We start from the raw sequence: 16,923 nt of genomic DNA, 5'->3' as shown, positions 1-16,923 counted from the left end.
GAGCTGTATGGGCTTTTTTTTTTTTTTTTTTTTGTGGGGTTTTTTTTTTAGCTTTACATGGAATTGGGACTTATAGATCATCTAGTGACATCCTCTGCCATGGGCAGGGACACTTTCCATGATTCAGGTCACTCATAGTCCCATCCAGCCTGTTCATCTCTGAACTGGCTGCTATCCCACTGTTGCCCCCTTTAGTTTTCTTTTAGTCTCTAGAGAATTTCTAGTGTGACACACAGAACTGGATACAGCCTCTCCTACTTTATTCTTCCAGTGCTGGGATTATGAAGTATTTAATTCCTCTTTCACCATAAAAACTAGATTGGAACAAAGGAAAACAGATGAATTTTTCCAGATAATTGTAATTTGTTCCATGTACATGGTCCTGTTCACATTCCCAGTGGAACTGAGGGATGTGTGCTGTGTTCTGAACTGTGATCATGTCTGCAGGGGTGAACTCCTTGGTGCATTGCAGTAAGAAGATGACATGGTAGAAATCTTCCTGTGCCTCAGCTGGGCACATCCTCCATCTCCTAGTACAGCAATAGGGGAAGTCATTCTGAGCTCCTAGAAATGTGTTACTAAATAATAGAGAGAGAGCAGGGGAGGAGGAAGTAAGAGCTTGCCCCACTTTTATTTGGAGAAAAATAAATTGTTTAAGTATTCTTTAAAGGGGCTAAGTAAATTTGTGACTCCAGGTCTTCCTAAACTGAGGGACCCATCTGAAAGATCTGTTACAACATACTAGGCCAGTCTTTTGTACTTAAGCAGAAAAATCAATCATGGGAATTCATTTGTTGCAGTTTGTCAGATTAATCTGTGTGGGCTCCTGGACCTGAAATCTGTGAGGTCTGTAGTAGTCCTTCTCCACTGCACCTACTGGTCAAGGTGTGGATAATGCTGCTTGGAAGACACTTGAATGGAAGAAATTATTTTAATGGTGTATTTTTATGCTAAAATGTAAACAACAGCAACAAGCCTATACCTCACTAGTTAGTTTTATAAAAGAATGCCTGTGTGAAAGGGTGAGTGATGAGTTAAGAAGCTGGGAAAGATCAATTTAACCTTCACCCAGTGGGGAGGCTGGGTTTAAACGCTGTTGCAAGCTTTAACTCTTAGTCTCCCATGGCTTGTGTATCAAATGTGGTAATGCAAGACAGAAGTGCCTTTCACTTTGCTGGTTGTACTGTGGTTTTAAATTGGTACAAGGGAGGGGGCTGTTTTTATGCTGCATCGTCTATTCCCTCACTTGTTCTTAAACTTCTTTTAAGAGGTAATGCTAATTATGGTCTCATTACAATTATGTTAATTCAAATTACAACAGAGAGTTTAGCACTCATGTTAAGCTCTAAATTTAAAGTGTTGATTGCCTTTTACTGCCCCACTGGAGTTTGTCAAACGTTGGCAAACTGCTCACAGTGATGCAATCTCCAGAGCCAAACACTAGCAAGCCATTAACCTTGGGACATTGGACTGTCACTTTTCAGTGTGATGTTTTCCCTACTAACTGATTTATTCCTACTTGTATATGCTGCATCCAGTTTCACTTACTCCAAAAAGAAAATATTTGTGCTATTTCAAAACACTAAATACTACTGTACTGCAGTTGGAATAAATCCTAAGTTACTTCTTCTCTCTTGGTTAATCATTTTCAGATATAGGAAAGTACTAGAAAGCTGCACTGTTCCATTTCCTTTGTAGGTGTGGGGCAGCTGTTGGCAGCAGCTCAGCCCTCACTGAAGGGGCAGTTGTGACTCGTGTTGTGCTCTGAGGATGCACCAGGGAATGGCAGGGAGCTCCCTGGGAAGCCCAGGCTCTGCTGCTCACTTGGGCATCACCCTCCTGGGACAGTTCTGCTGCTTGTCCTCCCTGGCACCCCAGGCTCTGGGGCCAGGCCAGCAGCACTTCCCAGTTCAGTGGATTTAAACCACAGCCTCTGATTCTATCAGCAGTGTGAGATCTCAGAATGCTCCCTGCAGAAAGATGAACTAAAGCAGCAGCTGCTTGTCCTGGACTCTGGCAAGAACAGAATTCACTCTTGGGCCTGCTCAGCAACTCTAACCTGGCCAATGGACTGTTCCTCTGGGCAGCAGACCTCTCCCCCATGCCACTCTCCTTTAAGTTTGTCTGATTGAGCATTTAATGGCCCAATAAATAGAATAATGGCCAAAGTTACCCAGTCCATAGCAAGAAAGAGTGAGAACCTTAGCTCTGAAACCATACAGGGAAGAAATAACAACAGGATCAGAAGGATCAAATCTGGGAGTGATTTCAGGTACAGCTCTGTCTTTTACCCAATGGAGCTGCTCCTGGCCAGGTCTGCAGAACAGGAGATGAAACAGAGGCAGCCTCCACCCTTTCCACATCATTCCTGCTCTCCAGAGGAAGCTTCCATCTACCCTGGGCAATTCAGGGCTGTGAGAAACACTGGCTAGCAATGCCTATCAAATACTCATATTGATGCTGCACTGGCCCACAAAGCAGAACCAAGATAGTTCCAGAACTATCTTAGCCACAACACAGCTTGGTTGTACTGATTCTCTTGGTAGCAGACCACAGTGCAATTTATCATCATTACATCTGCTTTTTCCCATTAGCCAGTTATTTGCTATAATCAGGAAGTCAAAGAAACAGACAGATACTTGCATTCAAAGCACTCATTTGCTGACAAATAGCAGGATTGATAATTTGTATATCACACACCTTCAGAGCAAGGACAGCTGGAGCCTCATTGGCCCCTTTTTTTCCCCCCTTGCAGAGAAAACTCCAAGATGCTGCCACTGAAAATGTGGGTGGCTTCAAACAGAGCCTGCAGTGTTCAGGCAGTGGTAGCACAGTGGGAGGAGGAGGAGGAGGTGAGCAGCAGGGTTTTAACTGGTCCCTACAAGACAAGTTCATCCTTATTGAGCACACCTGCATCTAGGAAGTCTGCCTCTACAAAAGCCACGTGGCTGTAATTATTATAAACAGTCCAGAAGTGCAGTTTCCATTCCAAGCTTGATTTGTTTCACCAGATAGCACAGTCACACCTCCCATCTCTGCCCTTTGAACTGCAGAAGCAGATCCTGTACTCAAGCACAGCTGGAACAGCCAGGAATGCAGGGTGCTCCTCCTCAACATGGAATACATTTGTACAAAATCAGTGTCAAATCACTGAATGCAAAGAACACCAGAAGGTAGCTAAGAAATACATTTCTGATGAGAAAAGTTTATTTTGAACAGCAACTGGAATGTAAAAAGCCTCTGCAGTGCTCACACTCATAAACAAGTCTGACACCCTTCACAGTAACTTCAGTAAACACATTTTATGGGTTATTATTTTTTCAAATGCCTTTAGATCTGCCTCCATCCCTGCCTCAAAGGCACACAGTATGGTGAGAAGATGAAAAAGAGAAACCCCTGCAAGCTGACCCCTGAATTCAACATCTAAGTGAAGAAGAGAAATCCCTTTTCAATTTCCATGGTGTAAAATTTAATCTGTACACATTTCCCATGACGTTGCAGCTTTTCCATGAAGCTGACTCACCACTCCCAGAGCACAGCTCTCCCTCCTGAGATCACTCCTGGGAGAGCCTGCTGTGGGCAACATAAAGAGTGACCTAAAATAGGAACTAAGTACACCACTGTGGTATTTATGGACTTTAACTCACTTCCTTGTGATATTAAATCTACTCTCTGAGCACTATTCACAGCAAATTTATATTCTTGGTTTGACACACAGGAGACTAAATTACACATCAGTTTTGAAAAAGACAATGGCACTGTACGCCCAGATTTTTAAATTCCAGAATCCCCCCTAATCTTTACTGGGCCCAAGCTGTTGAAGGCAGAAAGACACATGTTCTATTTTTAATGCATATTCCCACACAGGACCAATGAAGGCTTTCAGAGACACAGGAACTTTGATTAAAATTCTCCATATTGTCTAGAGATCATCCACATCAGAGCAAAATCAAATTAAAATTAGATTATAGTCTCAGTCCTTCTATACCTGTCAGGAATCTGCTGATGGCTCTGATGATCATCACATGATTCAAGTGTCTTGAGCCCTGGCAGATCCAGGAATTCCCAAAGCAGTTCCTTCTTACCTTCACAGCACAGGGCTGAAGCACTCAGGAGCTGTGATGGTGACAAAAATGCAGAGGCACTGCTGCTTATTTACACACCAGTTAAAAAATAGTGTTCCTTTCTTTAAAAAGTACTTAAAAACGAAATGTCTCAGGTCCCCCACTTTGTGATTAAGTTAAATTTGCTTCTTTGCAGGTTGTAGCAATAAAGCATCAGAAGTCATAATAATAATCCAGCTTTGCATCCACAGTTTTACATCCTTTATCTGAATAGATTCTCTCCTCTCTGGGAAAGTAGGTCATTTCTTCAGCTATCCTGCTCACAATGTCTTCATCCACAGCGTAGCCACGAGACTCAATCTCAACCCTGACACACATTTTCACATGTTTGTACTCCAGAGGCAGGAAAGGAATGAAGTAGTCAATGAGATTTCTGTCAATCAAGGTGCTGTGCCAAAATCCACCTGGGAAGGGAAAGAGGTTTGTTAGTATTTCTCCAGTTAAACACTACCATGGGTTCAGTGGGAGCAAGGGGCAGATCACAGCTAAGAATTCTCCCAGGATTTTAGGTACTATAATACACAGGCCCCCTCTCATGTTACTCTGTGCATAAAATTTTGGACAGACACATAAATGTGCTCCTTTAGGTTGAATGAATGAATTTTTGTGCTTCAGCCTTGCTCTCCAGGTGCTGGTCTCATACCTCTCCCTCTCTCACCTACAGAAGGACAGATTTTCTCTCTCTTATCAGCTCTCCCACACCAGATTTCTTATTCCTTTTTTTGGAGCTTGTATCTAAACTTTTGAAGAAGTACAGTGAGTTTGCTTCCAATGCTAATTTCAGAGCATAATTATGTTAAAACCTTTTTTCACCAGAAGTTCTGTGTGAGGAAACCTGTGAAGCACTTCCCCCAAAATGTGCAGCAAACAGGCTGGTGGCCAAGGTGCACAATGAGCTCCTGAATCTTCACCCATCCTGGGAGCCAACTGCAGGCCCCAAAACTGCATTTTTGCTCCTCACAAGCCAAAAACTGGAGGCCACATCAAGAAGAAACCATAGCTTGTAAAAATGCAGCTAAATGCAGCCCACCCCTTTTGTGTAACTTTCAGCACCTCAAAAGCAATCCCAGCTTTACTCACTATTTTTGTTGTTGAAGACAGACACAGAGAGTGCATTTTGGATATCTGTGAGCTGGATGTCTTCCCTTGTCCTCCCATTCCTCCAGAAATCTAGTGCTACCTCTGTTATCTTTTCAGCTCCTGCATTGCTAAGTAAAGAGAAAACAGAGATTGCAGTAGGGGGTGGTATTAAAAGTTGAAGTTATGAAGTAAAAGCATGGAGTGGGGAGAACAGCCACCCTGAGAAGCCACTGTTTACCTGAGGAAGATGAAGATGGCTTGTCTGTAGGACACCCCATCCAGCAGCTCATAGTAGTCCAGGAAGGGCTTGATGGAGTCAATGAGCCCTGCGTGCATTTTGTCCATTTCATCAAAAATGAAGAGTGAGCGGGGACAGACGCTCACATTTCCCCGAATCCACGACTGCAGCTGGTCCTGAGAGCCATAAAAGTGAAAGATGCTGAGTTTGTGTTGAAAAGACAGAAAAAAAAATAGCATTTTCTGTTTATGGAACCTTATCCTGAAGGAGTAGTTTCAGTGGTGTCATTTTAATAGGTTTGGCTTCCTGACTAAAACATGGTTACATGTAAATGAAACCTCAACAAAATCTCGTGCTGGTTCTGAAAAATTTTAAGAGACCAAGAAACAGCATAGGAGAAGCAGAAATTCTCCTAGATATTCATATGAAAAGCAAAAATGAAAGTGCACAGTAGAACAAAAAATGGGTCCCACCAAGGAACAGCCACACAAAGCCAAGCTCTGACAAGTCAGATGATGACTTTTGGCAGCACTGTGGTCTAAACAACCTTAATATAAGCAATTTTAAATTTGCTACCCAGCAGCAGTGAGAAATTGCACTCACCATCACTGGCAGAATGAGAAACAAAATTTAACTCTGTTTTAATCAATCAGAAGTTAAATGAAGATAATTACAAGTCCTTCTTAAAACACTGTTGTCCAGAAAGGCCAATGCTTTATTGCATTGAAAGAGTCTCTCACTTAAGCATTGCATTTTCACCTTGAGTATTACATCAATAATGCATTAACTGGGGGGAAAAGGGTTGATGTGCTGGTGGATGAATGAGAAATAACTGTTCTGACTATTTTCAGTGATTCATCACTTTTTAATTTATTCTGCTCTGTCCCTGAACTGCAGGTGTATTGGGGATAAGCAGCAACACTTCCTCCTACTGCCTCAGGCAGCAAATTTCCCAAGTGTATTCACCTCACGACAAATGCAGAAAAACATCATTGTATTTCAAAATGGCTCAGTTAAAAGAAGGGGGGAAAGAAGTTGTAAAAGAGAAAGTTTCTATTTCCTCCATTTAGAAATCAGGCTTGTAGACCATCCTGTTCCTATTTTTAACAATACGAACTGAATATCAACATGCAGTACTACAAGACAGTGGTACTCATTCAAACTGTGCAGTGAACAAAGAACAAAAAAAAAACCATAAAACAGCATGGAGCAGTAGCTCGGATGCATCTCCCTGCCTACAGAACTGACAATTCCAAGTACATTTACCTGTACCTTTCTGACAGCAGAGTATTTTGTCATTTTGTTTTACAGCTTGGAAATGGATCCATAGAAAATGAAATAATCTACTAAGTGTGCAGTAGCATAGACAATGATGCCTCAGAGAGCCAGTGTGAGCTTGCCATGGTGCCTGACAAACCTGGGGGTCACTGGGTTGTTTCCCAGAGTCATGAACATTTGGTTTTTTTGCGGTGCCCACCAACACATAACCTAACTAGAAATCGTGTTTATCCTTAAGTCAGTCCCAACTCTAAACAAAGTGCGGAATGAAAATTAAACCATATCACTCTTCCCTAATGAGAGACTCAAAACACATGCAAAAAACTTCACATTCACAGGAAATCCAATCCTGAAGGATGTTAGTACAGTTCTGTACAGAAGATTGCATCCTAATGGATGTTAGTTACACAGTTCTGTACAGAAGATCACAAAACTAGCACAGTATACATGTTACTATATAAAATAACATCTAGGTCTGATGTACTGATCATGCTGTGACATTTATAACTCATTGCAGCACAGCTCATTCTTACCTTGTAGAGATTGATGCTGTGAGCGTGAGGAAAGTGTAAAGTTGCCACGAACTGATGGACATATTTACTCTGCAGACCCTTTTTATAAATGCTTTCAGCGACGATCTTACTGACAAAGTTTTTGCCTGTTCCAGTCCACCCGTGCAAGGAAAGCGCCAGAGGCTTTTTGGCGTTGGTATTGTTCAAGAAACCCCTGACGGCTTTTACAACCACCTTGCTCACCAAGTGCTGCCCGAACAGCTTCTTGTCCAAATTGTGCTGCAGAGCTGCATGGAGAGACCACACTGTGAGCGGCGGGGCGCGGGCTCACCCGGCCCGCGGTGGCGGCCGCCAGCCCCGGGCAGGGGCCAAAGGGCCGGGCTGGAGCGGCGGCTCACGGGAAGGCCCCGCGGGCTGTGCCCGGCTCCCGCCGCTGCCCCGGCGCCCTCCCCGCCACCTCCCCTCAGCCCATCCCGGTCCCGCACCGGCGGCGGCGCGCGGCTCGTGCCGCTGCAGGCAGCACTCCCTGAAGTAGCAGTAGAGCCGCGGGTAGGAGATGAAGCCGGTGAGGGCCGAGGCGGCGGCGCCCGCGATGGCGAGTCCCACGCTGATGGGCTCCACGGCACCGGCCGGCGTGAGGAGCGGCAGCAGCACCAGCGCCAGGGCCGCCCGCAGCGCGCCCCGCCGCAGCTTCATTGCCCGCCCGGCCCCGCCGCCCGGCAGCCGCTTCCGCCCCTCGGCGCCGCTTCCGCCGCCGCCATGGCGGGTGCGGGGAGAGGCGGGGCCGGCGCTGAGGGGCGGCCGCCATGTTGGGGCGGGAACGGGCGCGGCCAGCGCTGAGGGGCTGAGGTGCCGCCGCCATGTTGGGGGGGGGGCACCCGCCGCTGCCGGAGGGCAGTGCAGTTATTAAATATTACATTCTGTGGCCAGGTGTTAGAATAGAGGGCAGTGCAGTTATTAAATATTACATTCTGTAGCCGGGTGTTAGAATAGAGGGATCCAAGAATCATCATGGTTAGAAGAGACCTTTAACATCATCGTGTCCAACTGTCCATACAGCACTGCCACTGTAACCCCCAAACCACTAAAACCCACACCACTCAGTGCCACATCCCAACGCCTCCAGGAATGGTGCTCCACCACCTCCCTGCGTAGCCTAATCCAAAGCCTGACTACCCAAACAGTGAAAAATTTTTTTTCTAATATCGAATCCAAATCAAATCTTCCCTGTCTCAGCTTAAAGCTACCTGTTCAAACGATCTTCCACTGATGTGCACAGGGGAAAACTTGCCCCTGGCCTGGAAATTCTTCCCCTTTTCTGAGAAAAAGTGAAATCTGAGGTTGTCCCTTCCCATCCTGGAGTTGTCACTTTTGAGCGATGGGACAATTTGGCCATCACCACCACCAAAATCCACAAACCAGGAAAAACCTATCAGTATGAATTCCAGAAGAAAAAAATGCCACAATAACTTAAAAAACACCTTTACTATTTTCAAGTTACAAATCTTCACTACAAGTACCCACACTGCACTTCAGGGAAGTCATATGGACAAGAAGACAAGCTCCCAAGAGCTTCACATTTACAAAGCAAACAACATTGCTGCTTTTAAAGGTTCTCTTTGTTTTAGTATTAAGATGGTGAAAAGAAACATCTATAAAAGCCACTTTGTTTCCTCACTAAAAATTGCCAACCACAAAAGCTCATTTTCCATTAAAAAAACTTCATTTATAAGAACATATTTATATACAAAGTTACACCAATCAAAGAGTTCACAATCACCTGCAAACTGATTCACTACAAGATCACACAGGAAGAGCTTCATCAGCATCTGAAGGTAGTGACTCTTCCCAACATCCATCGCAGGTCCCTGACACAAAATCCTTTATTGGTGGAAAATAGGAACAGCTCCAGAGGCTTCACATTCATCAGTATCGCCTGTTCATCTTCTTGAACTTCTCATAGTGATAATCATCCGTGGCTTTTTCATTGAGGGGACGTTTGCGATTTGGAGGAGACCCTTCAAAAGAAAGAGAAGACAATTTCATATCCCTGTCCTTTCACAGGGACTCTGCCACCTCCCTTAGACAGTCCATCACTATGTGAGGTTATTGCCTTACACCCTTTGCTATCCCACCAAACTTTTGTCAGGTAGCTTTGGTACCACTCCAGTTGTGACCTTCACCACTCCACCCCTGAGCTGGAGGATGGATGTCTGTCTCTACAGACATCATCCAGATTTCAGGTGTGATCTAGAGGTGCAGCAGCACCTGGACTTGGATTGCTCTACTCACACTACCCCAGGGCACTCAGAGAAGAAGAGGAAAGCAGAGCCAGATTGTTCTCTGTAGAGAACAATCTAGAAGAAGTGTCTCCTTACAACCATTCAGGTGTGGAACTCACACTCAGGGTCTCTGAGGACCCCTGAAGAGTTTCAGTGTCTCCCTACACCTATTCAGGTGTGGAACTTACTCTCAGGCTCCGGCCTCTCTGTGTCCCCCACCCTCAGCGGGCGCGGCTTTGGTTCCTCCTTGTTCCTTCGCACTGGAGCATTCAGCTCCTCATGATAAACTGCAGGAAAGGAAACATCAGGTAAGGAATATTATCTGGAGCACTCTTACCCACAAGGATACATTTCTATGGCCTGTGTTATAAGTCATCTTTACCAGAAAGAACAGAAACTCAGAACCACCCTTCTGGGAATTGGTTTCTATGGTTAACTAGGCAAGATGGGGCAGAGCAAATTTCAATAGCACTCTTTCAAGTGGCCCAAACACTCTTCACTTCCATCAGAACACACCAACCTGATTCCCATCACCCCTGTAAGCATGGAAGGACACAGCAAGCTGCCTTTCCTTTACGTGTCTGCAGCATCAGAGCGTCACACAGAAATTAATTCCCATCTCCTGTCCAATAAGGTCTGTATTTGCTTGGCCACCCTGTCTGCTCTGGCAGCTTGCAAAACTGGAGTCTCTCCATCACACACCATCATTTCCAGCACACTAAGCACAGCTTAAAGAAAATAACTTGAAATTTATGAGGCAGTGTCAGCTGGGAGTTCAGAAAGCCCAGCCATGAGAAATACATCCCTCTCCTTGCTGATGGGCAGAAGGAAAAAAACAGGCCAGACAGGACCTATCTGAGCATCCCAGGAAAAGCAATCCTGACACACTGATACATAATTTCTCTGTCACAACTGGGTCAGGAAGGACACTCAAGACTTACATCTGTTGTGCTGGACATAATTAACAGCCATGTTGGTGGGAACAAAGGAAGTTTCGCTGTCTTTTTTTTTGTTCTGCTGCTCTGCCAGGAGCTTGGCCTTGGCCTCTTCAGTTGAGATGATGTTTTTTATTTTTGCACTAGAAGGAAAAAACCCAACAAACTCATAGTTAGAAAGGGTAGCAGGCCCAGAAGTGCTATGTGCACGGAATTTGAGGACAGCAATAGCACTGCTGTTGGCATCTGATGCAGTTTTTGAGAGAGGAGGTGCCATAGAAACACTTTGTTTCAAAGGCAAAATGGAAGCTTCTATCTTGTGCATCATTTCAGTGCAGGACACAAAGGGGTCCTGCAGAAAGCTGCTGGGGTCAGGTCACAGAAGAGCCTTTTCCCAGAAGTCCCAGGATGGAGCTGCACCAAGCCCTGGGGCTGTGCAGGACCAAACCAGAACAAGGCTCAATCCCACCCACCCCAAACTGGGGATGTGCAATCCAGGCACAGTGCTGCTCTGCCAGCCAACAGCTGCTGATCCTGGCAGCCCTGCCAGCAGCCACAGATGTGTAAGCACACTTACTCAATCCCCAGGTCCACTTCAGGAATGCCACTCAGCATCTGGTTGGACAACATCTCCTCAGTCTTCTTGGCAGAGGAGACACGGATGTTCTCTGGCAGCTCATACAGGGAGTCCTCAGCATTCTTCAGCTTCACCTTCTGCTCCTCGTTCTCCACAATCCCCTTTCTCTTCTTCAGCTCAGTCTCAATGTACTTCATCCTGAACAGCAGCACACAGGGGACAGGGCATTTAATTCTGTTCCTGTACTCCGCTCCAGCACTGCTGCATCCCTGTCCTGACAGCTGGGAGAGAGGAAAGAATCATCTCTCCAAAAGCACTCAGTTAATATTAGCAGCAAGAACTGTCCAAGAAATAACCAGATCCTCCAAGGTCTTTAACAGCCAGCAGAGAGGGCTCCCATGGGATTTAGTGCCAAGCTGGCTGGTTGGCACCTCCTAGCTCTGCCCATGGAAAAGCCTTCTCAACTCCAGGAGGTGGGAAGTGAAAGGGCAAGGGAAACTTTCAGTGAGAACTGGGAAGATGTCCTGGGACTACTCAGAACCCACAACATAAAAAAATAAATGGTGAGGGGCCACCCAGCCTGATTCAGCAGCAGAGACACAACACAGCACGACTCACATGTCAGCATCTTCATCCCGCCTGTTGGTTTCTGCTGAGAAGGAAGTTCCCAAGTTCAGATCTTCCTCTTCATTAATCCTAAGTGGAAACCACAATGTTAACAGGTTTTGGTGGATTTTTTTGTTGGCTGTTTGGTTTTTTTGGCAGTAGTGTGTGTGGTGGGTTTTTTAAAAGTAATTTAACAAGTTAGAGAAAAAGTAAGTGGTCAGACTGCATAATATGAAACTTCAAAGTGACACAAGCTCTGGTTAATTAATTACCAGTTGTCATTAAATACTAGTCCTGGGAGAGATTTTCAGAGCTCACATGCACTTACCTGTCCTTGCCTCTTTCTTTCAGCTTCTTCATGTCCACCATTCCCCCAGATTTTATCTTAAATGGGTCATCCTGTAAAACAAGGAATAACAAAAACCCCTGAAGCTTCCCTCTAGTTGAATGCTAGTCTTCAAAATCTGGATAAAACCACAGGAAACATTCAGGGACTGAGCTGTGACACCAGTCCTGCCCCAGGCTGGACTGACACTGTTCTCACACCATCACATCTGAGCCCCGAGGGGATGGAGCTGTCCAGCACTTACCACAAGTGTGGCTTCTTCTTGCAGCTTCTCTCCCACCAGCAGAGCCACAGCACTGGTCAGGCAGATAAAGAAAGAATATAAAATTCAGCAGAAGGAAACACAATACTGCATTGCTTTATCCCTCTCTAGGTCTCCCTGTCTTTTCCATCCTCAGGCTTTAACAGAGAAACTTCTCTGTCAGGAACATAATTTTGGCAGTGTCTGACATAATGGTTTGTACTGGAAGGAGGCAGACGGCAAGAGAGAAATTGGCTGTCACATCACACCCGCACAAAACACAACTTCCCCTCCCCAGTGCCATCCCTTACCTCACCCCATTGGGCCGCTTTCTGAGGCTCTGAACTTCTTTGGCTTCCTCAAGTTTTAACCTAAAGGAAAAAACACATTTGACTTAGTACTTGATGCTTTGGTTTTAATTAATTAATTTTATTTTCTGTAGTTAACATAGAATTTTCTATTGAACTTTGCCCTAAACCTCTGCACATCAGCATCCACTTTTTGGGTTTCAAGTTAAATAGGTATTTTCTATTTATTTAAGCAATCCCATGCAGCCAGAAAAAAATCGAAAAACAAGACACTTGGTGGATTTGTTCCTTTCTGATGCCTTAGAAAGGCAGCACCAAACACAGAAAGGCTTGAAGAAGAAGCCAGTTTCGGAAGGACGAGCCAAAACACATCCAAACATGAGTGACAATGAAGAAGGTTGACGGCGAATTGAAATCTCAAGAGTTTCTCCCTAAACTGAGAGGAATCCGTAACTCCTGGGGTCACGTAAGGCTGTGACGCACGCTGTGACGTCACGCCACAACACAGCGGTTCAACATAGCACTATGACGCGACGTCACCGCCCCCAGCACAGCCGTAGCTGACGATATGTCATGACACGATGTCGTGACACCCGGACACCGCATTGCTGGGCTACAGCAGACCTGGGTCCCGTCCTGCCCCTCGACCGCCGCAGGGCCGGGCGCAGTTGCGGTTTCCGCTGGGCCCGGCCCGGTTCCCCGCCGGCGCCCGACCCACCTGACCTCCTCGGCGAGCTGCTCGTCCTCCTCCTCCTCGTCCTCGTCCTCCCTGCGCCGCCGGAAGGATTTCTGGCCCGGCATCGCTGCGGCTGCCGCGCCACAGTCCCCACACGGCCGCGTCCCCGCCGCTGCCGCGCCGCGATGACGCCACAGCCCCGCGACGAGGCCGGGCGGCACCGCCCCTGTGCCCGCACCTCGGCCGGGCAGGAGCCGCCAGCGGGGCCCAGAGCGCTCCGAGCCCGCCCGGACCGGGCCGGGAGCCCTCGTACCACCCCCCTCACCCCGGGCCACGCAGGGTCATTTCTGGGAACACCTCGTGTAAGTCACGAGGCTCGTTCCGTTTCTCGCAGTCCCGGCAGCGCAGCCGCCGCCGGTGGCCGGTGCCTGTCCGGGCCGCCGTGAGGAGAAGGCGCCGTGGGGAGCGTGGGTCCCACACCCGGGTTTGCAGCCCAGCCCTCGGGGCGGGACGCGGCTCCATCACCCGGCTGCTCCCCGCTGGCCCAGGCACTGAGCCGCACTGTTGGGTCCCCGGCCGAACGAGCCGGGGCTCGCCCCTCTAGCAGCGGCTCTGGGGCAGAGCCCCGACTCCTTGGGGAGCCCTCGGCCTTGGGCCCGACCCTGGGACCCCGCGGGGTCGGCGCCGCCACCGCCTCCCCCGCTCGGTCCCTCCCCGCCCCGCCCCGCCGGGCCCGGCCCCCGCTCCTCCCCCGGCCTGCGCGGCGCCCGCCGCTCCTCCGCCGCTTTCCCGCTCCGCTCGGGGCCCGCGGCCCTTCCCGGCGGCCCGGCCTGGGGCGGGGGTGGCAACGCCCCGGGCATCCCGCAGGTGAGCGAGGGCCGCGGCCGGGGCGGCGGGGCCGTGCGGGGGGAGGGCGGCCGGGCCGCGCCGGGGATGATGCAGCAGCAGCGACCGCGGGGGCTCCGGCCCCGATCCTGCCGTGCCCCGGCCTGGGGGCGGCCCTGCACCCCCAGGGGCGGCTGCCGGCCCCGGGAGCGGGACCGTGCTGCTTTGGGCTGTTTCTGGTCAGCCTCGCTCGTGTCCGGCAGCTGTAGCGTCTGTCAGGAGGGGACTTGGATTGTGGGGGTCCGCTGTGTTTGAGGAGTGACATAGCGGGCAAGGGGGGATTTCCTGCAGGTGGTTTTTGTCTGAGAGCTAAATCTCTAGGTGAGTCATGTTGTGACCTCCCACAATAAATCAGTGTTCGGACCTGCTCTCCTTTGCGTGGTGCACAGAAACCTCCTGGTTTTCCCATAGCTGATGCAGCTGTGAGCCAGCAGCACCTGCTTTCTGCTCCTGCCTTGTCACTAGGGCAGTTCGGTAAATATTTCTTTCTTCAGTATCTCAAGTAGAAAATGTCTCGGAGCACAACTGCAGATACTTCTTTCCTTGGTAGGTTATGCAAGACCAGACCTGGTAGTTGTTTTGTAGCTGAACAATGCAAAGATTTCTTTTATTTGTGCAGTTGCTCCGAAGAATGTCAGCCTGCACGGATGTGAAACTCTTGACAGCTGGCTCTAGCTTTGGTACGAAACCACACAGTTGTTTTAAGAAAAAAAAAAAAACAACCAACAAAAACCTAGAAATGTGTTCCTGTGGAAGGCAGGCAGAGAGGCTGGGTTTGGCAGCAGCTGAAGACTGAAAGTAGGTTGCAGTTACGGAGGAGCTGTTCTGACATGTTCGTGTACTGTCCTCCCTCAGCGGTGCCTGAGAAAGGCAGGCTGAAGGACTTGTTGTAGGGTAACTCCTTTTCCCATCACACACAGAACATTTTGACAAGCACGGTTCAGCTCTCTGGCAGTGCTTTTATGAAATTCCTGATTTCCTGAGCAGAATTAGAGCTGTGTGTGCCAGCTGTAGCTCTTAGGGCAGAGTCGTGGGAAGGCAGAAGTTGAATATTTCCTTCTGAACAGTCACAAACCTTATTCTGGTGTGTGTGGTCAGGGCTGAGAGGCAAAAATGAGGTTTTCCCTGCATTGTTCAGACAGGGAAGCACTGTGTGGGAAGATCAGCACCCCAGTCTAAAGACCTGGTTTTGATTTTGAGGAGAGGAGTGGTCCCACAGAATGCACTGAAACCATCCAAATCCAAAAGACTGTGCTTAACATAGTGCTTCAAAACCAGTTCCCAGTTAGTTTAAGCTGGTGAAGATGAGGCCTGGAATTAATTTTAAAACAGTATTTTGTTCATTAAATTTTCTGGGGAACACCTGGGAGAGAGATAAGAAATCAAGGATGCTGAAATAGCAAATGTAGCATTGATTTTTCTTTTTTAATTGGACTAGCTGATGCATTTGGGGAAAGGGGTCTGTTCTGGTGAAGGAACTCAGAGCCTGAAATGTCCCAGTTTTATGTGTTAGTCAAAGCTGCTGTGCTCTTGTTATTTGTATTTTCAATCAATATCTGTTACACGGTGCTACCTTCCTTCTCTGTGAAACTGCATGAAATTGCTCTGTTGTTTGTTAAGCTTTTCTTCAGGAGTTACTGAGATCCAGGTCAGCACCCCTGTGGTGTTTTCCACCATACACATATGATTTCTCCTCCCTTTGCTCCTCCCATCAGTTTACTGAGTTCTAAAGAGTGCTGAGAAAACAGAGTAAAATTAGCCTTGAGGTTTATCTTCTGCCAAGACAAGGTGCTAGGCAAGCTTTCCACTCCCAAGATACGTGTTACTGATATGGCCTACTCATTTATAATCTTTCTTTTCTTTTCTCCCTCCTGTCAGTGATTCAGACCAGATAACACTGGGAATTGTTTCAAATATCCTCAAAATGTGAAAAAAAGCAGAGTGTAGCAGCCATGTGGCTGCTGGAGTCATTAACATTGAGTTCATCAGATTTTTCCACTTCTTTGTTGCAATGATGTGGGCTCTTCACATCTGCTTCATTTCCAGCCAACTGTAATATTTTGGATCCTTGTCTGTGCTATTAATATCACTTATCTTCTTTTCTACTTTTTTAACAGCCATGAGCAAGGTTATTTAAACTATGCTTAAAAAGCACAAACTCTCTTCATTTTTTTATAGCTGCATATTACTGAGACATATTTGAAATCTTTTATATATCCATGGACCACCATAAAAGTGTTTATTGTGTTCATAAGCTATGAAATCATCTGTTCTTGTGGTGCTTGGATGTATGAGCTGGGTGGAACAGTGTTTTGTTATGTTTTGTACAGACTTTGAGTTCTGTGGCTCATACTGTTAAAAATCTGCCCATGAAATGGTAAATTCCTCAGAGACTGGAGCCTGCTTATCGGTGTTACAGTTCATTTAAGTCTATTTCCCTCTTGCCCAGCTTCATTTAGAACTAATCATATTTTTAATGTTTGATGAAGAAGTGTAACAAGGAAATGTTAGATTCAGATCAGCACAGTTGGGTGCATGAAGCTCCCAGACACCACAGGCTGAGGGCTGGTCATGGGCTGCAGCACCTTTCACTTTTCATCAGGGTTTCATGCAAATGAGCTAATTAGATTTGTATCTTTGCAGCTGAAGCTGTGCCTGTGTGCTGAGCACCTCCCAGCATTTCTGAAGGCACATTCCATGATATGGATTATTAGCTTTACTTGTTTCTCTCTCCTCCCCATGGCTTTGCTCCTTCCCTACAATAACACAGTGCAGCCACTCAGCAGTGGGGCCAGACTGTGCCAGATTTGTTCCAATCTCTGAACCTTAAAGATA

General features: G+C 47.2%; 3 protein-coding genes across 4 annotated transcripts in view; 1 reads left to right on the top strand and 2 right to left on the bottom strand.

The window, feature by feature from the left end:
* Window positions 1-3,225: 3,225 nt before the first annotated feature.
* Window positions 3,226-8,274, bottom strand: LOC131566971 (torsin-1A-like). Its single transcript, XM_058818440.1, has 5 exons — window positions 7,718-8,274; window positions 7,254-7,519; window positions 5,443-5,618; window positions 5,205-5,332; window positions 3,226-4,528 (listed from the first exon to the last, which is right to left on the bottom strand). The coding sequence occupies exons 1-5, from the start codon at window positions 7,926-7,928 to the stop codon at window positions 4,278-4,280; spliced, it is 1,032 nt and encodes a 343-aa protein (XP_058674423.1). The 5' UTR covers window positions 7,929-8,274; the 3' UTR covers window positions 3,226-4,277.
* C21H9orf78 (chromosome 21 C9orf78 homolog) lies at window positions 7,288-13,518 on the bottom strand. 2 transcript variants are annotated; one of them, XR_009275609.1, is made up of 10 exons: window positions 13,246-13,518; window positions 12,531-12,590; window positions 12,223-12,274; window positions 11,961-12,031; window positions 11,645-11,722; window positions 11,027-11,224; window positions 10,456-10,592; window positions 9,703-9,801; window positions 9,013-9,250; window positions 7,288-7,519 (listed from the first exon to the last, which is right to left on the bottom strand). XR_009275609.1 is itself a non-coding variant. In XM_058818441.1 (9 exons), the coding sequence occupies exons 1-9, from the start codon at window positions 13,326-13,328 to the stop codon at window positions 9,159-9,161; spliced, it is 870 nt and encodes a 289-aa protein (XP_058674424.1). In that variant the 5' UTR covers window positions 13,329-13,517; the 3' UTR covers window positions 8,699-9,158. The 2 variants fall into 2 exon arrangements, 1 of the variants encoding a protein (XP_058674424.1); XM_058818441.1 differs by lacking the exon at window positions 7,288-7,519 and having other exon boundaries at window positions 8,699-9,250; window positions 13,246-13,517.
* The window catches only part of USP20 (ubiquitin specific peptidase 20), a 19,316-nt gene continuing 15,822 nt past the window's right edge, over window positions 13,430-16,923 (top strand). Inside the window, exon 1 of the mRNA XM_058818439.1 lies at window positions 13,430-14,070. The gene's annotated coding sequence lies outside the window, so the exon portion shown is untranslated. The remainder of the gene's footprint in view (window positions 14,071-16,923) is intronic.

This window comes from Ammospiza caudacuta, chromosome 21 (assembly GCF_027887145.1).
Source record: "Ammospiza caudacuta isolate bAmmCau1 chromosome 21, bAmmCau1.pri, whole genome shotgun sequence".
NCBI classification, from domain to species: Eukaryota; Metazoa; Chordata; class Aves; order Passeriformes; family Passerellidae; genus Ammospiza; species Ammospiza caudacuta.
Note: the sequence above shows the minus strand (reverse complement) of the source record. Positions and strands in the feature narration are given on the sequence as shown.